Source organism: Saccoglossus kowalevskii, chromosome 9, assembly GCF_978046115.1.
Source record: "Saccoglossus kowalevskii chromosome 9, keSacKowa6.1, whole genome shotgun sequence".
Taxonomy (NCBI): domain Eukaryota; kingdom Metazoa; phylum Hemichordata; class Enteropneusta; family Harrimaniidae; genus Saccoglossus; species Saccoglossus kowalevskii.
In genome coordinates this window covers 402,038-429,636 of record NC_140649.1, presented here as the reverse complement: position 1 = coordinate 429,636, position 27,599 = coordinate 402,038, and the positions used below count along the sequence as shown (strand labels likewise).

The 27,599-nt window shown below is 37.3% G+C and overlaps 1 protein-coding gene across 2 annotated transcripts; it reads right to left on the bottom strand.

The window, feature by feature from the left end:
• LOC102806494 (kelch domain-containing protein 10-like) lies at window positions 1-25,858 on the bottom strand. 2 transcript variants are annotated; one of them, XM_085503024.1, is made up of 19 exons: window positions 25,528-25,858; window positions 24,390-24,459; window positions 23,497-23,575; window positions 22,641-22,713; window positions 19,872-19,960; window positions 19,300-19,446; window positions 19,021-19,072; window positions 18,755-18,855; window positions 15,894-15,979; window positions 13,145-13,226; window positions 12,093-12,178; window positions 10,882-10,975; window positions 10,410-10,586; window positions 10,079-10,112; window positions 9,854-9,965; window positions 9,289-9,389; window positions 9,005-9,089; window positions 2,216-2,317; window positions 1-1,700 (listed from the first exon to the last, which is right to left on the bottom strand). In XM_085503024.1, the coding sequence occupies exons 1-19, from the start codon at window positions 25,593-25,595 to the stop codon at window positions 1,578-1,580; spliced, it is 1,761 nt and encodes a 586-aa protein (XP_085359150.1). In that variant the 5' UTR covers window positions 25,596-25,858; the 3' UTR covers window positions 1-1,577. The 2 variants fall into 2 exon arrangements, with proteins under 2 accessions (XP_085359150.1, XP_006820604.2); XM_006820541.3 differs by having other exon boundaries at window positions 2,216-2,320; window positions 25,528-25,856.
• Between the last annotated feature and the right edge of the window lie 1,741 nt (window positions 25,859-27,599).

The following is a 27,599-nucleotide window of genomic DNA, read 5'->3' as shown; positions in this document are numbered from 1 at the left end:
TTGCAATATCAGTTTTTAATACATCAAATCAAATACCAAACTGATCTAAGAACTTAAGACATTATCGGGTCCAACAGACCCTGTGTCCAGTGCATGAAGAGAGTAAACAACAGTTGCTAGCCAACTGTGCCAAGCTATCAAGATGGTTCTTGAACACAATCAGGTCAACTCCACTCAAGAGCCTTATCCAAAATTTAGTATATATAAACTATAACAACTGTTTTCAGTCAAGCTAATTGTTTAGTTCTCACTGACATTTAACCTTATATAACTAGTCATCTATAGACACCCTGCACATAATTGATTTGGGCATGGTACCACAGGACGGCATTATTACAGTTGACTATCACTGGGTCTCTAACAAAACTCACTCAAATCCAGGTTTTACTCATCATGCCAAGCATTGCCTACCATTGCCTAGCAACCAAGCGTTGAACAACTAATATAAAGTTTATCTAACTATATACAAACAGTGCAAATAATTGACAGTGTCTAATACTCAAGTTAGACTTTCTTTATATTTCCTAATTTCTGGTAAAAAAATATTTTGAACTTCGGGCTTGTAAAAACCTCCATAATATGAGGTTATTACAAGGAAAAGCTCAAAGTATGCATGAAGACAGTATAGTGGGAGTATTGACTGACGCACAGCAGAGGTTGATGCGATGGCGTACTGTCTGAGTGCATACTTTGAGGTATCCTCATAATAACCTTATTATTATACATCTTTGCCTTCCAAGGATACATCATGGAAATACCGAAATGCAAAGAGTTTAGAACAGAATCAGCGAACTTCTTTGTGTGGTGGCAGCCATGTTTTTATTTATTATTAGAGGATGCTTGCACACGTAATTATTCCATATTTAGAATTTCCATTTCCTATTATGGTTGGATGAAAATACCTCATAAAATACTGCAAAATTATGGCCCGCTGTAACTTATGGCGTTACGGTGACAGATGTATAATAATAATATATGTTATGTGTTCTTTGCTTTAATAATTCACAAAAGATACAAATGATTGCCAATTACAAGAATACATGTAAAATGGTATTATATGAATGAGCTTAAAATATCCTGTTTGCAAATAGACCATAAGCTTACCAGTGTTGAAATATTCATAGTTCTTTAGAAGATACTTTCTTCAATACAAATAAAAAAAGCTAACATGATGCTCATACTTCAGTGGTGCAATATTTCCATGGTGATTAAAGCAATTATTGTATATTATAATAAAAAAATACCATTAAAAACATTCTAATGAGGCAATGCATCAGTGTTTTGCTACGATTCATTGTTTCATGTCGGAAGTAAATTGTGCCTGATAAAATCCATCTTCCCCCATACGCACTGATAGATCATAACAACTAAATTATTCATTCACATTAAATTGTTTAAATATGATCTTTAGATAATTGAACATTTCAAGAATTGTGTTTTGTTTAATATGGAGTCCTCTATTCCTGAATCCTGCTGTTCACGATGTATTCTGATCTGAAATCAAACTCCAATAAGAATTTGTACATGCTGCATGAAAACATTGCAGGCCAATCTATGTTCCCCATTTTTTTCAGAATCTACACAGTAGAATCTGAATGTGTTGACTTGTATTCCTTCATTAATGCTGACAGTTGTTTATTTCGTTTCCGAAAATTATCTTGTTCCTGGAGTAGCTTCTGATATTCAACCTCCAACTGGGTCTAGAATAAACATTGAAAGATTGTGAGGATACCAGTGATAAATACACAACATCTAGGAGGGTCTACAAATGAACAATCAATGAGTGTAAGTCAATCTTCATTTGGGTTTAAAATGGACAATGACAAATTGTAAGCTACACTGGGACATATACCAGTATATATATACACAACCTCTAGTGGGTTCTAAAATAGACAATGGGGCATTGTAAATATAATCTGGAGCAGATAATCGACCTTAAGTTAGGTCTAAACAAAGACTGAGATATTGTAATACTGCATACAGTCTGGGATAGATATTGAAGCTACTGTTCAGTCTAAACAATGCGACATAATACAATGCTACTATGAGACAAATATCCAACCTTTAGATTAGTCTAATATGGACAATCACTGGTTGTATGGTTACTATGACAATGATTGAACTTCTTTCCTGAGTGACATCATATTGGATAACTTGGCTACTAATGTTATTAATGGCAGTACCTAGTTCTCTGAGAAAATAATTTCAACATTACCCTTAGTTGGGCAGTCTCCAGCTTTTCTCTCTCGATCTCAGCTGTCCTCTGCTTCAGCCATTCCTGATTTTGTAATTTCTGGCTTTCAATCATTTTTTGCAGCTTCTTTAATAAAAATTGAATCAATGCAAAAAGCAAAAATCCCTTAAACAAACTTGAAAACAAACTTAAAAAAACACTGAGAGCATTATGCTGTGTCTGGTGATGAAAACATTCACAAGCGTTTCACTTTTGACCCATTCACAGCACAATAGTGGCATTGCTGGGTAGATTCAATTTTGACCCCATCACAGCACCATAGTGGCATTGCTGGGTTAGATCCATCTAACTGGGTTAGATTCATCATTAGATTAGATCTAATTAGATTAGATTAGATTAGATTAAATTAGATTAGATCTAACTGGGTTAGATTCATCATCAATCATCCATCATTGCTGGGTTAGATTCACTTCTGACCCCTTCACAGCACCATAGTGGCATTGCTAGGTTAGATTCACTTTTGACCCCTTCACAAGCACCATAGTGGCATTGCTGGGTTAGATTCACTTCTGACCCTTTCACAGCACCATAGTGGCATTGCTGGGTTAGATTCACTTTTGACCCCTTCACAAGCACCATAGTGGCATTGCTGGGTTAGATTCACTTCTGACCCCTTCACAAGCACCATAGTGGCATTGCTGGGTTAGATTCACTTTTGATCCCTTCACAATCACCATATTGGCATTGCTGGGTTAGATTCACTTCTGACCCCTTCACTGCACCATAGTGGCATTGCTGGGTGAGATTCACTTTTGACCCCTTCACAGCACCATAGTGGCATTGCTGGGTTAGATTCACTTCTAACCCCTTCACAGCAACATAGTGGCATTGCTGGGTTAGATTCACTTTTGACCCCTTCACAGCACCATAGTGGCATTGCTGGGTTAGATTCACTTTTGACCCCTTCACAATCACCATATTGGCATTGCTGGGTTAGATTCACTTCTGACCCCTTCACAGCACCATAGTGGCATTGCTGGGTTAGATTCACTTTTGACCCCTTCACAGCACCATAGTGGCATTGCTGGGTTAGATTCACGTTTGACCCCTTCACTGCACCATAGTGGCATTGCTGGGTTAGATTCACTTTTGACCCATTCACAGCACCATAGTGGCATTGCTAGGTTAGATTCACTTCTGACCCCTTCACTGCACCATAGTGGCATTGCTGGGTTAGATTCACTTCTGACCCCTTCACTGCACCATAGTGGCATTGCTGGGTTAGATTCACTTTTGACCCCTTCACAGCACCATAGTGGCATTGCTAGGTTAGATTCACTTCTGACCCCTTCACTGCACCCTAGTGGCATTGCTGGGTTAGATTCACTTCTGACCCCTTCACTGCACCATAGTGGCATTGCTGGGTTAGATTCACTTTTAACCCCTTCACAATCACCATATTGGCATTGCTGGGTTGGATTCACTTCTGACCCCTTCACAGCACCATAGTGGCATTGCTAGGTTAGATTCACTTTTGACCCCTTCACAGCACCATAGTGGCATTGCTGGGTTAGATTCACTTTTGACCCCTTCACAGCACCATAGTGGCATTGCTGGTTTAGATTCACGTCTGACCCCTTCACAGCACCATAGTAGCATTGCTAGGTTAGATTCACTTTTGACCCCTTCACAATCACCATATTGGCATTGCTGGGTTAGATTCACTTGTGACCCCTTCAATGCACCATAGTGGCATTGCTGGGTTAGATTCACTTTTGACCCCTTCACAGCACCATAGTGGCATTGCTAGGTTAGATTCACTTTTGACCCATTCACAGCACCATAGTGGCATTGCTGGGTTAGATTCACTTTTGACCCCTTCACAGCACCATAGTGGCATTGCTGGGTTAGATTCACTTTTGACCCCTTCACAGCACCATAGTGGCATTGCTGGGTTAGATTCACTTTTGACCCCTTCACAGCACCCTAGTGGCATTGCTGGGTTAGATTCACTTTTGACCCCTTCACAGCACCATAGTGGCATTGCTGGGTTAGATTCACTTTTGACCCCTTCACAGCACCATAGTGGCATTGCTAGGTTACATTCACTGTTGACCCCTTCACAATCACCATAGTGGCATTGCTGGGTTAGATTCACTTTTGACCCCTTCACAGCACCATAGTGGCATTGCTGGGTTAGATTCACTTTTGACCCCTTCACAGCACCATAGTGGCATTGTTGGTTTAGATTCACGTCTGACCCCTTCACAGCACCATAGTGGCATTGCTGGGTTAGATTCACTTATGATCCCTTCACTGCAACCTAGTGGCATTGCTGGGTTAGATTCACTTTTGACCCATTCACAGCACCATAGTGGCATTGCTGGGTTAGATTCACTTTTGACCCCTTCACAGCACCATAGTGGCATTGCTGGGTTAGATTCACTTTTGACCCCTTCACAGCACCATAGTGGCATTGTTGGTTTAGATTCACGTTTGACCCCTTCACAGCACTATAGTGGCATTGCTGGGTTAGATTCACTTTTGACCCCTTCACTGCACCCTAGTGGCATTGCTGGGTTAGATTCACTTTTGACCCCTTCACAGCACCATAGTGGCATTGCTGGGTTAGATTCACTTTTGACCCCTTCACAGCACCCTAGTGGCATTGCTGGGGGTTAGATTCACTTTTGACCCCTTCACAGCACCATAGTGGCATTGCTGGGTTAGATTCACTTTTGACCCCTTCACAGCACCATAGTGGCATTGCTAGGTTACATTCACTTTTGACCCCTTCACAATCACCATAGTGGCATTGCTGGGTTAGATTCACTTTTGACCCCTTCACAGCACCATAGTGGCATTGCTGGGTTAGATTCACTTTTGACCCCTTCACAGCACCATAGTGGCATTGTTGGTTTAGATTCACGTCTGACCCCTTCACAGCACCATAGTGGCATTGCTGGGTTAGATTCACTTTTGATCCCTTCACTGCAACCTAGTGGCATTGCTGGGTTAGATTCACTTTTGACCCATTCACAGCACCATAGTGGCATTGCTGGGTTAGATTCACTTTTGACCCCTTCACAGCACCATAGTGGCATTGCTGGGTTAGATTCACTTTTGACCCCTTCACAGCACCATAGTGGCATTGTTGGTTTAGATTCACGTTTGACCCTTTCACAGCACCATAGTGGCATTGCTGGGTTAGATTCACTTTTGACCCCTTCACTGCACCCTAGTGGCATTGCTGGGTTAGATTCACTTTTGACCCATTCACAGCACCATAGTGGCATTGCTGGGTTAGATTCACTTTTGACCCCTTCACAGCACCATAGTGGCATTGCTAGGTTAGATTCACTTTTGACCCCTTCACAGCACCATAGTGGCATTGCTGGGTTAGATTCACTTTTGACCACTTCACAGCACCATAGTGGCATTGCTGGGTTAGATTCACTTTTGACCCCTTCACAGCACCATAGTGGCATTGCTGGGTTACATTCACTTCTGACCCCTTCACAGCACCATAGCAGCATTGCTAGGTTAGATTCACGTTTGACCCCTTCACAGCACCATAGTGGCATTGCTAGGTTAGATTCACTTTTGACCCCTTCACAGCACCATAGTGGCATTGCTGGGTTAGATTCACTTTTGACCCCTTCACAGCACCATAGTGGCATTGCTGGGTTAGATTCACTTTTGACCCCTTCACAGCACCATAGTGGCATTGCTGGGTTAGATTCACTACTGACCCCTTCACAGCATCATAGTGGCATTGCTAGGTTACATTCACTTTTGACCCCTTCACAATCACCATATTGGCATTGCTGGGTTAGATTCACTTCTGACCCCTTCACAGCACCATAGCAGCATTGCTGGGTTAGATTCACTTCTGACCCCTTCACAGCACCATAGTGGCATTGCTAGGTTAGATTCAATTTTGACGCCATCACAATCACCATATTGGCATTGCTGGGTTAGATTCACTTCTGACCCCTTTACAGCACCATAGTGGCATTGCTAGGTTAGATTCAATTTTGACCCCATCACAGCACCATAGTGGCATTGCTGGGTTAGATTCACTGTTGACCCCTTCACTGCACCATAGTGGCATTGCTGGGTTAGATTCATTTCTGACCCCTTCACAGCACCATAGTGGCATTGCTAGGTTAGATTCACTTTTGACGCCTACACAGCACCATATTGGCATTGTTGGGTTAGATTCACTTCTGACCCCTTCACTGCACCATAGTGGCATTGCTAGGTTAGATTCACTTTTGACGCCTTCACTGCACCATAGTGGCATTGCTGGGTTAGATTCACTTCTGACCCCTTCACAGCACCATAGTGGCATTGCTGGGTTAGATTCACTTCTGAACCCTTCACAGCACCATAGTGGCATTGCTAGGTTAGATTCACTTTTGACACCTTCACTGCACCATAGTGGCATTGCTGGGTTAGATTCACTTCTGACCCCTTCACAGCACCATAGTGGCATGCTAGGTTAGATTCACTTTTGACGCCTTCACTGCACCATAGTGGCATTGCTGGGTTAGATTCACTTCTGACCCCTTCACAGCACCATAGTGGCATTGCTAGGTTAGATTCACTTTTGACGCCTTCACAATCACCATATTGGCATTGCTGGGTTAGATTCACTTCTGACCCAATCACAGCACCATAGTGGCATTGCTAGGTAAGATTCAATTTTGACCCCATCACAGCACCATAGTGGCATTGCTGGGTTAGATTCACTTTTGACCCCTTCACTGCACCCTAGTGGCATTGCTGGGTTAGATTTACTTCTGACCCCTTCACAGCACCATAGTGGCATTGTTAGGTTAGATTCACTTTTGACCCCTTCACAATCACCATATTGGCATTACTGGGTTAGATTCACGTCTGACCCCTTCACAGCACCATAGTGGCATTGTTAGGTTAGATTCACTTTTGACCCCTTCACAATCACCATATTGGCATTACTGGGTTAGATTCACTTTTGACCCCTTCACTGCACCATAGTGGCATTGCTGGGTTAGATTCACGTCTGACCCCTTCACAGCACCATAGTGGCATTGTTAGGTTAGATTCAATTTTGACCCCATCACAGCGCCATAGTGGCATTGCTGGGTTAGATTCACTTTTGACCCCTTCACAGCACCATAGTGGCATTGCTGGGTTAGATTCACTACTGACCCCTTCACAGCACCATAGTGGCATTGCTGGGTGAGATTCAATTTTGACCCCATCACAGCACCATAGTGGCATTGCTGAGTTAGATTCATCTTTGACCCCTTCACAAGCACCATAGTGGCATTGCTGGGTGAGATTCACTTCTGACCCCTTCACAGCACAATAGTGGCATTGCTAGGTTAGATTCAATTTTGACCCCATCACAGCACCATAGTGGCATTGCTGGGTTAGATTCATCTTTGACCCTTTCACAAGCACCATAGTGGCATTGCTGGTTTAGATTCACTTTTGACCCTATCACAGCACCATAGTGGCATTGCTAGGTTAGATTCACTTCTGACCCCTTCACAACACCATAGTGGCATTGCTGGATGAGATTCACTTTTGACCCTATCACAGCACCATAGTGGCATTGCTGGTTTAGATTCACTTCTGACCCCTTCACAGCACCATAGTGGCATTGCTAGGTTAGATTCACTTCTGACCCCATCACAGCACCATAGTGGCATTGCTGGATGAGATTCACTTTTGACCCTATCACAGCACCATAGTGGCATTGCTAGGTTAGATTCACTTCTGACCCCATCACAGCACCATAGTGGCATTGCTGGATGAGATTCACTTTTGACCCTGTCACAGCACCATAGTGGCATTGCTGGGTTAGATTCACTTTTGACCCCTTCACAGCACCATAGTGGCATTGCTGGCTTAGATTCACTTTTGACCCCTTCAAAGCACCATAGTGGCATTGCTGGGTTAGATTCACTTTTAACCCCTTCACAGCACCATATTGGCATTGCTGGGTTAGATTCACTTTTGACCCCTTCACAATCACCATATTGGCATTGCTGGGTTAGATTCACTTTTGACCCCTTCACTGCACCCTAGTGGCATTGCTGGGTTAGATTCACGTCTGACCCCTTCACAGCACCATAGTGGCATTGCTAGGTTAGATTCACTTTTGACCACTTCACAGCACCATAGTGGCATTGCTGGGTTAGATTCACTTTTGACCCCTTCACAGCACCATAGTGGCATTGCTGGGTTAGATTCACTTTTGACCCCTTCACAATCACCATATTGGCATTGCTGGGTTAGATTCACTTTTGACCCCTTCACTGCACCCTAGTGGCATTGCTGGGTTAGATTCACGTCTGATCCCTTCACAGCACCATAGTGGCATTGCTAGGTTAGATTCACTTTTGTCCCCTTCACAATCACCATATTGGCATTGCTGGGTTAGATTCACTTTTGACCCCTTCACTGCACCCTAGTGGCATTGCTGGGTTAGATTCACGTCTGACCCCTTCACAGCACCATAGTGGCATTGCTGGGTTAGATTCACTTTTGACCCCTTCACTGCACCATAGTGGCATTGCTGGGTTAGATGCTTGTAAGCAGTGCATGATCCAACATTATTGTTTATTGTTGCATGGTAAGCCATGGTTAACTAACTAATGGTCACAGTTGACTATATGGTAGTTTATGGTTATATCCATGATACCATGATCAACCACAGTATTTGTCAAACATAGTCAGCAATTTGCCTGGATTGGGTTAGTAGTCGATGGTAGAGGACGCTAATCACAATTGGTATTGCTATTTGAGAATAAAAACCTTTTGTCTGTTGTTGTTTTCTACAATGATTTTTTCTCTAATTTTCGTTATTGCCATTTTCTCGTTTTCAAGTAGCTCTCTTTCCCTGAAATGTACAAATTTATTCATTAATCAAAACCGCATTCATTAGAATTGTTCTAAGCATAAAACATCCTTGTATTGTGTTTTGACTCATGAATCATAGCTTTTTTAATTGTGTACAATGAATAATTGAACTGACTCTTACTAAAATGTAAAAGAAGATAACACATATAAAGCGACCAGTTAGATATTATGTTTCCCACCTATCAATGTCTTTGTAACGGGTTTGTAGAATTTCAAATGCTTTGGTCACATGACTGACAGCATTAATTTGTGCTCCACTGAAGTCACCATGCTCTTCATTCTGTAATGTAATGTAATGTAATGTAATGTAATGTAATGTAATGATTTTACATTATATTCAGCAGTCATTATACACTGCATTATTCCCAGTATCAGCTTAAGGCTAAATTGATTGTATGTAAATAATGTGGCTACATTAGACTAAAAAAACAAAACAAAATCACTTCTTCTTGCATCAATTTAACAAGTATGACTATACTATATTAAGCACATATTAGTTTTGGCAAATTGTCACTTAAATGTGACCTCCAATCAAACTACATGTACATTGAAAATTGACATATGGATGTTTACGTCGAATTGAAGATTATATGTCATTTCATTACAGTAGATTAATGCCATCAAATGAAAAATGCAGTCACTGGCCCAGAATCATTTTTGGGTTATTCTTGTAAATCATTCTTGTAAAAATTATTTTTTAGTCTCAAAATTTTGTTTGGTGACATTGGATGAAAAAACATATACCTGTTTCAACAATGAGGGCATAGTTTGCAATCCTCTGCTGCATGGCAACGTATTAGTTGTCATAGTATCATAACTACTCTGAGTTTCAGACAGATGTGACTGCATGGATGAACTGTAAATTAAAGTATGTGATGCGTAAGTTTGCAAAAAACAACAAAAACTGTAGTTTTGGTTCTGAATTCAATAAAGAAAGACATTATTGACATGTCAATATTGTATACATACCCCAATCCTGGAAGTGATAATGGGAAGTTACCATCTAAGAAATGAAAGTAAGAGGTTGACCATTAGAACGTCTTGAAAGTAATGGCATAGATCTGCACAGAGACATTGTTTAATTCTAAAACAAAATTCTGGCAGATAAGAAGTCTTTACACCTAAACCATGAAGTAATATACTTTAAAATTTAAAAAAAAAAACATTCATGGAAAAAGTCTACCACCACCCCTCTGAGTGTCTATAGTTAAGTAATCACATATACCCAAACTATACATTTCATAAGCAAATATGCTAAAATAAACTTCTTTGTTTATATAATTTAATTTGTTTAACCTACCTGGGATTAATGTCGGCACACTTTGGTCAAGCGAGAATGTTGTTTCACCTCCCGCGAACCATTCACCTGGTAATGTGCCATCTCTTAACGTGGGAGGTGCCCTACATGTGCTTCTCATACTGGTGCCACTCATTGTGTCAAACTTTCCATTAGGCGTGATGTCATCGATCATTAAAACTGTTGATGAACAAAACGTACTGTTGTTATTATATATTGCAGCATGTGTTTTGAATGTCAGTCACATGTCACTGTCATTTGCATTCACGTCTGTAGGAAGTGCATGGCCATGCATTGGAACTGTACGACTATTGACATTTCATACATACATAGAAATGATGTGAATAAAATATGGATATACAGTATGTACACGATAAATATTTGAGTAATTCTTTCTCAATTGGTGTAATTTACAATTTGTGATTTTAATGCATCTTTATCAGGTATACATTGATGAAATCAAGGGATCACTTACGTACACTCTTCTTTCTTTCAGATGGGTTAATAAGTTTGGCAGAATGCATTTCATTGAAATGTGTCCATTGGTTTACTCCACCCATGATATACATCTGTAATGTCAGAAACATCTAAGTTGTTATGTGTTTTCAAAGACACGTAAACTGTAATGTCAATCATCACAATATCAATTTCCATTGATAACTGAAGTGAAAATCAATATGATTAAGTTCTGGTCCCGTGTCACAGACAAGTCACAAAATAATTATACAAAGATAGCGTTAAGCGATCAGACTTTGTCAAAAGCACAATGGAAAACATCAGTCAAAAATATCTTGAAAGATGCATCACAGCTATCACATCAAAATATTAAGGAAATTAGCAGCACTATTAAACAACAATACATAACATACTGGAGAGAGAATATGACAAACGTAAAAAACAAAACTGAGAACATACATTAAATTTAAAATTAATTACAATCTGGAAAATTACATTAATGTTTTGGATAATAATCAAAGAATATCAATGGCTAGATTCAAGACAAGTAGTCACAATCTAGCCATTGAAAAAGGCAGACATACCAATCTAAAAACCCCATCAGAAAATAGAATTTGTAAACAATGCCCATTACAGGAAGTTGAAGACGAATTACACTTTCTTTTAGTTTCCCACGATATCAAACGGATAGAAATGATTTTATTTCCAATATTTTATTCCCCAAAGAAATCATTACCAACCTGCAAAAATTCACATTTAATGAAAAGTAATGACAGAAATATAATAAAACTTTTAGGGGAATTTTTACATAAATCATTCATTTTAAGAAATGAGCTTTCTTTGGATATAATACCTTGACTCTTTTTCTATTTTTTTACGTTATCATTCTTTGATATTATTTTAATCACTTATATATTTATTGCTGTAAACCAATAGAACATTTGTACTTCTAAGGATGCAATAAAGTTATTATTATTATTATTATTATTATTATTATTATTATTATTATTATTATTATTATTATTATTATTATATGTCCCTGTGAAGTCAAAAGCATAAACTGTAATGTCAATCATCACGATATCAAAGAACATGAAATAATATTCTCTATTTCACTGTGTTACATATCAAATTATGGAAATGCATATGTGTAGATTACATTATTACAAAATAATTATACAATTATAAATGATATTCAGAATTTTTCTGATTTTAATAATTAGTACTTGCAGTATTTCTAAATATAAATGTGGTATGTCCATATCTTCTGTCTGCCGGCATTCCAGTGAACAATGGATACTTCCACTTCATTCTGGCTGTGAATATCAATGTAGAAGGAAGGCATTTAATTTAATTATTGCATATTCTGGACCCACTGACACATAGAAGATGCTTATCTGTCTGATTGTGGGACTAGAAGATTAACCTAATTTATTTGTATGACTCAATTTACAATCTATTCCTGCTTCTTGTATGTATGAGAAGTATTGCATGCAAAATAAAACCATACCCCCCTCCAGCTACCAATAAATGTATGAGAAATGTTAACGAGCTTGATGAACAAATATGTTTGCTGATTATTATTTAATTATTTCCAATGAAAGGTCCATTCGAACATGAAACTAACCACAGACATGTCATGAGAACATCGTCTGATATAATAAAGTAATAAACTGTTCTTGTCCAATGTTTAACCTAATTAACAATTTAATTATTTATCTAATTTATTTTAATAAATCAAAAATGATGTTCAGGAAAAAATACAAAGTCTTACTTCATAACTAACCCATTGAATTTCCATATAAAAAGTGGCTCATCTAGCTGCATATTATTCAGTGTAATTAAGTTTGTAAGTTGAGATATGAAGATTGTAAGTTGAGATACGAAGTTTGTAAGTTGAGATATGAAGTTTGTAAGTCGAGATATGAAGTTTGTAAGTTGAGACATGAAGTTTGTAAGTTGAGATATGTAGTTTGTAAGTTAAGATATGAAGTTTGTAAGTTGAGATATGTAGTTTGTAAGTTAAGATATGAAGTTTGTAAGTTGAGATATGAAGTTTGTAAGTTGAGATATGAAGTTTGTAAGTTAAGACATGAAGTTTGTAAGTTAAGACATGTAGTGTACAAGTTAAGATATGAACACAGCTCTAACTTATAGTAATTATTCATATATAATTAGCGTTATATTATTGCATGATGGTATTTTTTAATTAATTAATGATTATATGTTTCAGTCAGGTAATGAATTAGTATTTTTTATATTGAATTAGTATTTGTACTTACAGAGGCTTAGTTTACACAAGTCGCCAAAAACACTGTTAACTCCTGGGAAATTGTCATTAAATCCACCAAATATGTAAATATCCTGAAAATACATTGACAATATGTATTGAAAACAAGTCATTGAAAATGACACAGTCCCCGTTAAGTTCTCTTTGTGCTCGTCATATTAAAGCGGAGGGGTTGTCGCGAGTGTGTCCTTGAAACTTGAGTTCCAAGTGGCGTATACAACAGATTGTTTATTTACATCAAAACACGTGTTATTCAGCCATCTTTGATCTGATTATGAAACACACTGATATGTATGATGTATGTGCCAAATACGAATGAAAATGGTACATAAATTGTGGAAATATAGTAGTAAGGCCAAAAAGTCAGATGGCTGTCAATCGGCCATCCTTGACCCGATTTTGAAACAAATTGTCATGGATATGCATCCTAACATGTATAAAGTACATGTATGTGCCAAATTTGAATGAAAACTGACAGAGCACGTCCAAGATACCGCATAAAAAAACAAAAACAAGATGCCTGCCAGTCGACCATCTTTGATCCATCATGGACATGTATCCTAACATGTATAATCTATGTACCAAGTTTGAATGACAACTGACAAAGCATGTCCAAAATACAACATTTTCAAAAAACAAGATGGCTGCCAGTCGGCCATTTTGAATCGAATCGCTAAACCACTGCATGTGCATATGTCCCACATAAGGTACTAGGCACATGCAAAGAATGAACGGAATCGGTCCACAGGATTCTGAAATATGACGTTGGATAGACTGATGCAGGGACAGACGGACACACGGACGGACGGTCGGACGGACAGACTCAGGAACTCATGGACGGTCGGGGACATGTATCCTAACATGTATGATCTATGTAGTAAATTTGAATGAAAACTGACAAAGCATGTCCAAAATACGACATTTTCAAAAAACAAGATGGCTGCCAGTCAGCCATCTTTGATCCAATTGTGAAATAAATCATCATGGACATGTATCCTAACATGTATAATCTATGTACCAAGTTTGAATGAAAACTGACAAAGCATGTCCAAAATACAACATTTTCAAAAAACAAGATGGCTGCCAGTCGGCCATTTTGAATCGAATCGCTAAACCACTGCATGTGCATATGTCCCACATAAGGTACTAGGCACATGCAAAGAATGAACGGAATCGGTCCACAGGATTCTGAAATATGATGTTGGATAGACTGATGCACGGACAGACGGACACACGGACGGTCGGACGGACAGACTCAGGAACTCACGGACGGTCGGGGACATGTATCCTAACATGTATGATCTATGTACTAAATTTGAATGAAAACTGACAAAGCATGTCCAAAATACGACATTTTCAAAAAACAAGATGGCTGCCAGTCAGCCATCTTTGATCCAATTGTGAAATAAATCATCATGGACATGTATCCTAACATGTATAATCTATGTACCAAGTTTGAATGAAAACTGACAAAGCATGTCCAAAATACAACATTTTCAAAAAACAAGATGGCTGCCAGTCGGTCATTTTGAATCGAATCGCTAAACCACTGCATGTGCATATGTCCCACATAAAGTACTAGGCACATGCAAAGAATGAACGGAATCGGTCCAAGGGACTCTGAGATATGACTCTGGACGGATGCACGGACGCACGGACAAACGGATGCACGGACGGACGGAGACCGAATTATAAGTCCCTGTTTTCGGACTTCGTCCGAACGGGGACTAACAAGCTTTGGTCAGGAACAATATCTATAAATGGAATACCATGCTTTCAGAGCCCCAAAACAACAAAACTGAAGCTAAAGTGTACCTTTTGATAGTTGCATAGTTATTTTCAATACAGGAATAGTATTATTAAATTAGTCATATTAGTACCGGGGTAATAACCAATAATTGCGTCTAGACCACTACGTTTGTTTGATTATACTAGTTTAGTTTGTGGTTAGGAATTCCATCAAGATAATTGGCCATAATTCAGTATATTAATTTAAGGTTGTTAAGGTTACTCAGTAGGGAGTACTTATTTGCAAGGAGCCTGTAATATAATGACAAAAATAAGAATTTCTTTTTCCCTGATTCACAGAAATTCCTTGGTTTACAGAATAATTGATAATCGATGTATGGGCCAATAGGTCAGTTATAACAAATTTGTTTGTCGAACTGCTGGTAAATATGTTCATTACCAATGGCCTTTTGGTGATTTAAAGATTTAATTGCATTTAAAAATTCCTGTTCAGCACAAGATATTTAGGAAGTTGCCATGCAGATATTTTCAACGGCTTAAGGGTTTTAATTGTCATCATATATAGTTTGTCCCAAGAAATATTTTTTAAATCTTCCAGAAAGTTGTTTTTATTGTAGCAACTGAAATCATATCATGGTGTTTGTTTTGGAAACATATTTAAATTGTTCTAGGATGCACAAAATATCGGTCTGCATAGTGCCCCTGTCAATGAGTGAGTGATAAACTGGTTACCTTACTAACACACACAAAAACAATAAACTCAGGGAAATCAGTAAATTAATCTATACTTGTTTCAAACAAAAGGATCACATTATAAACTCATTCCCAATCAAAAATTTGTTCATTTTTATTTTGTTTATGTGTTTTACTTGTTCTATATAACTTTACTTTGTAATCAAAGTCCAAATGTGAATAAGAGTTCAAAACATTATTATTATCACATATCGCAATATCAATGTTATAATGTGATGAGCACCATGACACGGTCATACCTTGTCTTTGTGAGCGGTAAATGTGTGGCACCCTCGCTCGGTGGGAGCGTTACCTTGTACGTTTATCAACGACCAAGTAGAATTCTCTGAAATGAAAATAAGTCACTCATGGTTAAAATATATATATTTGCTTGTTTGTCGAACTGCTGGTATATATATATATATATATATATATATATATATATATATATGTATATGTATATATATATATTAATGCTTCAATAAATGACACAAGACACAAGGTTTTGGCAAAAGTGGGAGGGGGAGCAAATTGCGGACGCAGGCGTCGCAGCGAACAGCTCCATGATGCGACTCGCCTGTGAATTGCATCATGACGCTGAGCGCGTGGTACCTGGTTGCAACCTTCCACCAGCAGAGACTGTACAGGCGGGCATCATGGCTGGCGTCCCCCTGGCGGGAGCCTGCAGATAGACTCACAACCCCAGGAGGATGGACAGCGTGGGTACCCGTGTAAAGTCTGCTTGGTCTGTGGTGGAAACCCCCTTACCTGTTTATTGCTAAGGTGTTCATGAGCAGATAAACATGAGTTACACTTGAGTGAGATCGGTAATGATATAGCAAGTGGTTATATAGAGACCTTTGCATGAATGGGTGGGTGGGAGGTCTGCTGAGACGATGTGTATCGTACGGTGCGGCAAAACGAACTGATGCTTGAAGAGGATGCGTTCACAGATAAGCAAATGAACAGTCTGGCGTTAATTAATGTAAATTCGACTGAAGGACGAAATGTGAGCAAATATTGCATGAAGTACAATGTGGCATGGGAGGTGTCAAAATATGAAAGGGGGATGTCAGCTTGGTCAATGCATGTCATAATTGAGCATTAACACAGATTATAAATTATATTCATAATCATACTATTAATGCTTCAATAAATGACACAAGACACAAGGTTTTGGCAAAAGTGGAAGGGGGAGCGAATTGCGGACGCAGGCGTCGCAGCGAACAGCTCCATGATGCGACTCGCCTGTGAATTGCATCATGACGCTGAGCGCGTGGTACCTGGTTGCAACCTTCCACCAGCAGAGACTGTACAGGCGGGCGTCATGGCTGGCGTCCCCCTGGCGGGAGCCTGCAGATAGACTCACAACCCCAGGGGGATGGACAGCGTGGGTACCCGTGTAAAGTCTGCTTGGTCTGTGGTGGAAACCCCCAAATTTAAAGGCAGGATGATGTGTAGCGGGAGATGGGCTTTACACGAAGAGTAAAACTAACTGATAATTTACCAAAAAAAAAAAAAAACAAATTGAAAAACTTGCACAGCAACATAACGAACATACTGTAAATAAGAAAAAGAAACACGCTAAAGAAACCGATAAATTTACAAAGTCTATCGCGATAAGATAAACAAAGCATGGTTAGACCGATAAAACATTATACTAAATACACTGCAAATACATGTAGCGAAAACGAAATGAAATCTCAAAACAAATGACGAAGATACAGTTAAAAGAAGAGCAGTCAGCAATTGGACAACTGACCCGGAACTGAGCGGATAATGCTGGGGGGTGTGCTAATGTAGGTCTGGTAGGCGTCGCTGCGCCACCTGCCCAGTGCCTTGATCAACCAGTCCGGGAGATTTGCGTCGGCAGCTGTCGTGGCTGCACCACTGCGGAAACTGAGTAGTGTAATGGTTAACATCTGGCACAGATGCGCGAGTGAGAAGGTCTCGCATGTGGTTGCTAACAGCTTGCCGCGGGAGGAAAGTACTGTTGGCGAATTGGAATGCAGGTAGGTGAGAGACGGAACTATGTAGTGCTTTGTACGCCTGGTATGCCTGCACAGCGCAGACAGATGACTGTGAGGGTGCAATGATGATGTTACATCCCCGGCGGAATGGGTATGTCTTAGAAGCCTTGAGCGCAATGACGAGGTCTGTGTTGCAAGTGATGTCTGCCGTCAGTAAAGTGCGTTGTGGGTCGAAGGTGGTTGACGCGGGTGCGACAAATTCGCTGACTCTCAAGAAGCCGAAGAACGCCAGTGTAAAGGCAGACCACAACATAGCTTTGTCATGGTTGCAAATAGTGGGATGGTTTGCGACGGTGTCCTTAAGAATTCGCATCAGTGCAATGGTGATTGGGAGTTTTACACGATTTGGCACGCCGTGATGTCTTTTAATGCCTTGCATAGTGAAGTGAAGCAGGAGGTTGTTGCGTATTGATGAGGTGAAGCCAGCTTCGATGTGTGCACAAATGATAGCTGCAAGGTAAACTTTTAGCGTACCATAGGTAAGTGACGACGTTGCGAGATGTGTCATAAACAGAATCGTTGAGCGTTGCGTTAGTGAATAAGGATTCATTCCATACATGCGACAGAAGAGAAGATAGCGAGTTTGTCCCGCATGATATGTCCGTCGTGTACCTGGTGCAATGCTCAGGTTGATGTAGTGGCAGGCTTGTTGTGTGAGGTTGACGGGACTACGTCGCACATCGGAGCCGTTAGAGGGTGCACAGGTCTGGAGTTTTGGTTGGGACCCAACATGAAAGTTATTAGATGCTGCAGTAAAGAACAGCAGTCGGACAAGTTGCATAATCCGTGGACATGATGAGGAGCCTTTTTTCCATATTTGAACGACTGATATGTTATCGCAGTGAAACCGTATTCGAAGACCATACCACAAGTGGCCCCAAATATATATATATATATATATATATATATATATATATATATATATATATATATATATATATATTATATATATATATATATATATATATATATATATATATATATATATATATATATATATATATATATATATTATATATATATATATATATATACAAATGTATTACAGGGTAAACGCTTAAATAAAGTTTTTTGATACGAGAAAAACATACCTGTATTATAAATATATAAATCATTATACCATATTCTCTCACCACCACTGCCGCCAAATATGTAAATATCATTCTTCACTACAGCTGATGCATGGTCACACCTCGTACAATGAAAACAGATGAATGTATTATGTACATGACCTCTAACGACCATGCTGGCAATGTGAACATTGTTATTTTCATATGTGGACAATATGACGCCCTCTGCAGGTTTTATACGTTGACAGATAGGTGTACTGTTGTAAAGTTCTATATTTATAACTTACCTCCGTGGGGGTGGTAAGCCACTTGTTTCTACTAACGTCCAGACTAGCACATCTAATGGGAAACATATAGTTAAATCTGTATTATTTAGTTGTTAATGAAGGTAGTTTGCGATGTTCATGATTAACATTATACAAAAACAATCCAAAGAATGTGTATTCTATTATTTAATCATATACAAAACCAAGAAAGTAAAACTGTGTTCGAGACTTTGTTCTGTTTATTATTGTTTTCTTATTTATTTCAAGATAACTTAGTAGATGCATGTGTGAGAAACTTACTTGTATCCAACATCCACATGTTGTTAGATGCACGTGACCTGTGAATTCCACCAAATACATATATCTTATCTTTTAATACATTTACTGTGTTGCTGAGACTTCTTGGTTCTGGTCCTTCGGTCTCACACTTTTCCCAGTTTAGGGAATCTACAAAATGTAAAGTCTTAATAAGTTCAATTGCCTGTAGTGTAGGAATTGTTACAGAGGTTTTACGATTTTTTCCCACTTGGGGTTGAATGTCGAAAAGGAATCTATCTGTACTTTTGTGAACTTTCCCCACGTGTACATAGGGCGGTGTGACACACATTCAATTGCAAAGTTTTGGTAATGTTCAAATGACTGTGCCTGGTTGACGCCACAACATCGTTTACATGGTTAGCCCTTACAAAACACCATAACGAGTAATGTCTGAGACTGTTATGTAATTCAAAAATAATATTGAACAGAACGCAATGGTTATACTGATAGTATTTACACGCTAGCATCACTCAGTCGCCTTGCATCATGAAAACAGTAACATTTTAAAATTAATTTAGCTGAAAAAATATGAATCAAAAATCTTGTATACTTACGAGGATCAAACAGATAGAGTCCCTTTAAATTTCTTATAGAAAGAAGATGATCTTTGCCACCAAACAAATAAAGATGCTTACCAATTGTACTGAAATGTGAATCAATCATAATTACACCAAAAACAAAAAATAGTAAAAAATTAAAACGTTTTAATCAACCTTGGTTTGACAAACCATGTTACATTCTAAAAAAAGAACTTTTATCAATTTCAAAACAAATATCGAAGCAACCAAACAATCCATTTATAAAGCACAGATACCATATAATTAAAAAACAATATTAATAAAAAATAAGAAGAATTTTTTTAAAAATGAAATGATAAACAAACTTGAAACTTGTGATAAAAGAGATCAGAATGAGAACTGGTCATTATTAAAACAACTATGTTGTCAACAAAACAGTCTTAATCCTGACTCAACTATAAATAGCGATGAATGGCTAGATCATTTCAGCAAACTATATAACAATAATAACAATAATGCTGATTTTAAGCAATCACTAAAATTATTAGAAGATACAAAATTATCTAACCATGAGTTAAACAATGTTATTTCATATAATGAAATTAAAAAGGCTATTAAAAATTTAAAAAACAAAAAATCAACAGCAGAAGACAGTATTTCAAATGAAATGTTAAAAACAAAAAATAGTCTGTTAATTCCATGTATACAAAAATTATTCAATTTTATTTTGGAGAGTGGCACGTATCCAACAAGTTGGAAATCCACCATCTTAGTACCAATACACAAATCAGGTGACAGATCGAACCCATCCAATTATAGAGCAATTGCTATATCCAGCTGTCTATCAAAATTATTCACAGGCATTATGAATTGCAGATTAACAAACCACTTTGAGAAAAACAAATCAATGAATGAGGTACAATTTGGATTTCGAAAAAACAGACGCACAAGTGATGCAATTTTTCTTCTGAAGACAGCAGTGGAAAAAACACTGTATGGAAAAAAAGAAACTGGTGCTAAATATAAAAGATTATACAGCTGTTTTGTAGACTTAAAAAAAGCATTTGACAGTGTCTCAAGAGATGCTTTATTTCTAAAATTACAAAAAACTGGCATAAATGGCAATTTCTACAACATAATAAAATCAATGTACACTGATCAAGAATATAAAGTAAAGCTAAACAGTGGTATCACAAAGAGATTTCAGCCAACAAGTGGTGTCAAACAAGGGTGCAACATCTCACCAACGCTTTTTAACATTTTCATGAATGACCTCCCTGGTATATTCGGTGAGAATGTAGATAAACCAATCATGATTGGCACTTTTCCTCTAAATTGCATTCAGTATGCGGATGACCTAGCAATTATTTCGGAGTCCGTGGACGGTCTACAAAACTGTCTGAACAAACTAAATGATTATTGTACAAAATGGTACCTAAATGTTAATGTTAGAAAAACTAAAGTAATGATATTTAACAACAGTAATCATTTAATAAAAAATATGAATTTCAAAATAAATAATGAAGAGATAACATCTGTTAAGGAGTTTTGTTATTTAGGAACCATTTTCACACCAAATGGTAAATTTAAAATAAATCAGTCAAACCTAAAAAATAAAGCTATGAAAGCTTTATTTAGTATACGTCACACTATACTAAATCATAAAATGATCTCTACAAAACTAAGCCTTAAACTTTTTGATCAACTCATCTCTCCAATTTTGTTATATGGGTCAGAGATTTGGGCCAATGAAATTACAAATGAAAACAATTACTTGGAGCAAGCATGCAACCACTTTTACCGGTTTATTTTAGGTGTTAGTAAAGTAAAACCATTGATTGGCATAAGAGGCAAAATTGGTAGAATTCCTATAAGGATTAAGGCAACTTTATCGCTAATTAAATATTGGCACAGATTGTCAATGTTACCTGAAAATTATATTCTAAAAAGTGCACTAAAAGAAACAGTGTCCTCAAACTCAAGCTGGATAAAACATGTTAAAACAATTTTTGGACATACTGACTTATCTGAAGTAAATAAAATATATAAAGTGGGAAACATCGCTGAATTAACAAAATTGTTGGAAGAAAAATTAAAAAATAAATATATACAAACATGGTATCAGCAACTTAGTCATGTCCCAAAAAACTAAGAACGTATAATTTGTTTAAAATGGAATATGAATTTGAAGGATATTTAACAGAAATTCAGGACTTCAATTTGAGAAGAATGGTTACCAAGTTTAGACTTAGTGACCATAATTTGGAAATTGAATTGGGCAGGAGAAATTTCCAAGAATGGAGGCAAATTACAGATTGTGTAAAAAATGCAACACAGGTACTGTAGAAGATGAAAAACATTTCATCCTTGACTGTTGCTTCTTCACTCAAGAAAGAAATACCCTCTTAGAAGATTGTAAAATAGAAATGTGCAGTACAACTAACCGAAATTTAATATTCACTTGCATCATAAATAGTAGTACTGTACTTGCAAAATACTTAAAAAATACAATTTATAAAACCTAATTGTAATACGTATTTTATATATACCCTTTGATTTGTTTGTAATTATGAAACTTTTGTTGTTTTTGTTTATTCGTGTTTGTTTTTTCTGATCTGTATCCTTACCATACAGCACCCACTGATGGTGCAGTTGTGTAATAAAGTTATTATTATTCATATACGATGTTTAGAAACATTCTTTGAGGGCGCTGTTGTATTTATACGAGCTACATATGCATTGAGTTCCAATGAGAAACTAATGACAACAATATAATTAAAACAATGTATCTATAAGTATAATTACCACAGCGAATGTCCGTCTCGTTTTGACGGAATGTCCCCAACTTGGGTCAACCTGTGCCATTCCAAAGAAGTAACTGTGATTAAAAGAAAAAAAGATTTTTTAAAGCAGGGGGGTCATTACCTGTGCACGCGCGATGCGCGATGAGTCCCAAGCGATGATAACAACACATGTTAAGAACGCAAAGACTCATGGGTAGACGACTGTTTGTAAACAATGACACGCTATGGTCACCTGACGCATGCGTAGGTGATGACTCCCCCGCTTTAAGCAACCATCGCTCGGCGGCGCACTATTGAACAAATGAGAGAGATTTCGGGTGAACATGCGACATTTTAAATTACCTATGACTTGGAAATCAAATACAAAACGTAACCAGCCTTAAAATTAACTATCTACTATATATTAACTATTGTGTGTTAGAGTTACATTTATAATGGTGATAATGTGTAATGCTTAAATATGATACAGCGGTTGATAAATATTCTTTCCTTTATAAAATATGAAAGGTGTCACGATATATTCGATCTGTGACAGTAATCCCCAATAGAGGCAGTTACCATAGGAGCGAACTCGATACATGTTTATAATTTGATATTAATTGCCATCTCTTTACGTGGTGGCGACATGTTGTTTTAATAGTCTTACAACACTACACAACTCGTTATTTCATACGCATATTTTTTTTATATCCAGTCGGGTTGCAGCAAATATCGTTTGTATTGGTGGCGGTATAACGTCAGTCACTTCGCCATATGTTCATATTACTACTGCCAGTACACCAAATGCATCAGTCGTGGTATAACACTCAATATATATCGACACCAACACGTTCTATTCTGAGTATTCATAAACTCACTTTCTATTTTATATAAGTCGTTGTAAAATATAACATTATCCCCATTTTGTTTCGACTTCTTTTCTTCGCCTTGAATTACCTACAAACATAAACACATGAAGAGTTGGATGATGCATTCCGCGGTTACCATGGTTACTAAGCATACTGGCATCACCGGGGTCACGAGATAGGCAACTGTTCCACGGTGACGTCATAATACGACCAAAGAGTTAATGAGTAAAGTAAATATAAGATATAATATATTAGTGTGTCTAGGACATATAAACATGGAAACTGGAAACCACATGATAACATTGCTGGTAAAAAAGAAGTGGGTAACTTTTGGAGTGGGAATGAAAATAACATTCAAGAAATTTGTAAACGTTTAGAGACTGACTATGATTCAAATTCGAAAACAAATATAAATACAGATGGGACAAAGGAACAGAATAAACTAAGAACATATAAATTATTCAAAACAGAATTTAAAATGGAGGAGTATATAAATAATGTTAATACATGCAACACTTCCACATTAATACAGCTTGGCATTTTTATAAAAGAAAGTATGGTAATGTGATACAATAATTATCAATTCCCTAATTTTTCCAAGCCCTTTTGTTAATCTGTTTTAGTATGTTTTTTTTATGTATTTAGGAATTGTTATCTAGTTATAAATTGGACTATGTTCTATTCAAAATGAATAATGTCAATAAAGTTAAAGTTTATTTCATAGCCATATATACTGGGTACATATCAAATAATAAAACATCCCATTTAAGTTGTACTTTGAACCTGTGTATGTCACTAAATTAACGAATTACATTCCAAGGTAGTATGTACATGCTAGGCATTTACAACGTTATTTAGACTGGCTGTCATAGAGACAACTTCAAACAAACTCTGTATCTTACCTCCGACTTTGCGCTGCAGCCGCCAAATAGATATAGTTCATCCCCGATACGGGACACGGCATGGCCATGTCTAAAAATGGTGAAATACGGCAAACATTCAGGGATTATTTAAACAAAATAAGGTACCCAAGGTATAACACCCTTTTCCCCCAGTTAACATCCCGTTGTCGATGACAAACCAACTCATTTTTTGGATAAAATAATTGCCATTATATTATTTATTTGCATATTTGGAGAAATAAACTCGATTAAAATGCCGTCATATTGTTTGTGTCCATATCTGGTGAAATAAACACAATAACATATGCCGTCATATTGTTTGTGTCCATATCTGGTGAAATAAACACAATAACATATGCCGTAATATTGTTTGTGTGCATATCTGGTGAAATAAACACAATAACATATGCCGTAATATTGTTTGTGTGCATATCTGGTGAAATAAACACAATAACATATGCCGTCATATTGTTTGTGTCCATATCTGGTGAAATAAACACAATAACATATGCCGTCATATTGTTTGTGTCCATATCTGGTGAAATAAACACAATAACATATGCCGTCATATTGTTTGTGTCCATATATTATGAAATAAACACAATAACATATGCCGTCATATTGTTTGTGTGCATATCTGGTGAAATAAACACAATAACATATGCCGTCATATTGTTTGTGTCCATATCTGGTGAAATAAACACAATAACATATGCCGTCATATTGTTTGTGTCCATATCTGGTGAAATAAACACAATAACATATGCCGTCATATTGTTTGTGTCCATATCTGGTGAAATAAACACAATAACATATGCCGTCATATTGTTTGTGTCCATATATTATGAAATAAACACAATAACATATGCCGTCATATTGTTTGTGTCCATATCTGGTGAAATAAACACAATAACATATGCCGTCATATTGTTTGTGTCCATATCTGGTGAAATAAACACAATACCATATGCCGTCATATTGTTTGTGTCCATATCTGGTGAAATAAACACAATACCATATGCCGTCATATTGTTTGTGTCCACATCTGATGAAATAAACACAATAACATATGCCGTCATATTGTTTGTGTCCATATCTGATGAAATAATGGCGATTACAAATATATTGTGTATCTCACCTTGGGGACGGCGTATCTCCTCTAACTTGTTCCTGTAACCAACGCACACTTGCCACCACTACAGCCATGATAGATCCAGCCGCAAATTCACCCTCAAATAACTAATCAGTAGAGTAATGCAAACATGTACTGTTCTTAGCAACGCAACGATGCGAGTAAATACTGTTAAACATACGAGCTCACATAAAACTTCTACCTTTGACCGGGTGGATTTTACTACAACACGATCAACTTTAAAGTGTATAAAAACGTGCGTGTGTGCTGCATACAGCATATGGAACCATGCTGACGTAAACGTAATTCAACGTGTTTGTTATTCAAATTATTATTTAAATATTAAAAAGTACATTTTATAGGCGTATTTACTGATAGCGCCACTAACGATAATATTAACAATACTTTTATTTTTCAGTCAATATTTTATGATTTTACAAATAGAAGAGATAGGACAATAAACTTTTGAAATAGTTGGTTTTATAAGACTACTACATGGGCACAGAACTTGCTGTGCATGAAAGTCTTATCCTTATGTCTCAGATGATGCAAAACTAGGATTTAGTATCACCCCTGGTACAAAATAAAAACTGTTCAAGTCCCGTTCTGACGTCATTACATAGCACATTTTGATTATCCTAGGAGTAAGTGCCGATTGTTTTCATCATCTATGTATTTAGATTGCACAATGTATATAGATTATAACTAACGGCACAGGCCCATCATTCCCAACAGGAAAACGGACAAGCATGTAAATGAAGGCATGTTGCCCAGCCAGTATTACTTCAACTGCATTGGTTGTATCAGCTATATGAGGTATCAAACCACCTATGTTACAATCAATGACCCTCTGCATAAAGATATTGGCACCGCTTTCATGGAATAGATTGAGTGAAACTTTAGAGACAACGGGGAAGTCTTTAGTGGAACACAGGGGAGCTTCTACATCTCACTGGACTACCTCACTAATTAACCCACCTACAAGATTGGGCGCCATTATTGCTATTGAATCTAAAAAGAAAGTATGGCTTCAAAGTAAGATATTTGGGGCACAGCATTGACTGGTTCACCAAAGATGAACAAAATGACTGCTCGCTGACCGGGGGAAAGCTGAACAAATAATTTGAAATCTTACTTTATTGGAGTAACATAAACTAAATGGTTTTAAACACAGGCAAACCTATTACGAAGTGTAACCCCCCCCCCCTGAAACGAAATTTAATTTCACTATTATCGAGAAAATAACTAACCTTGCAACTTCTGGAAAACTACCTGGATTAATGATTAGATAATAATCTTGTGTTATATTAGAGCATTGGGAAATATTTATTCATTTCAACGAGAAGGTTATAACTCTTTTATACTTAATTACTTCGTATTATTTCTCGATATGTGGTATGTCTACAGATATGTATAAGGTTATCAAGTTATCCAGCACTATAGACTTTTCTTTTTCTTTAACTGGTTACATCTACACGATCTTGTACGACTTCATATTACAACTTATGTTTTCAAATCACTCAATAATTTAGCTCCCACATAAATATTATATTTTTCTCAGTACTGTATCCATATTTATTGAAGATAAATACTCAATGTGTTAAATTAAGTTTATGTAAATATTCATATTTTATTGGCACTGTTACACCGGAGACGGTCATAACTATAAGAAACTAATTTCTTGATAGTTGTTTCAGCAAAACATATCGGTGGTATATTATTATTTTGAACATGAGCCATGTGGGAAGTAGTGATGGCCCAATATTCTCATAGAATGTTTTTGCGATACTCTGTATGTACTGATGAGTTAGAAGAAAGTTCCAGAGTTGGTCATGTCGTGCTAAAAATATCAGATAAACCATTAGAACGACTCTTGACACCCATGCTATTGTCACAGTCACAATTGAGATGTCGAATGGAATGGAAAGAAGAATGACCAACATTTTCTACAATAGACTACCAACAGTTTCTATCGTAAATTTCATTGTTCTGACAGGTTTGACACAGAAACACAACTAAATCAAATGTATGTAAGTAGGGGCATAACAGAATTAATGTAGGGTTATTATAATAGTAAG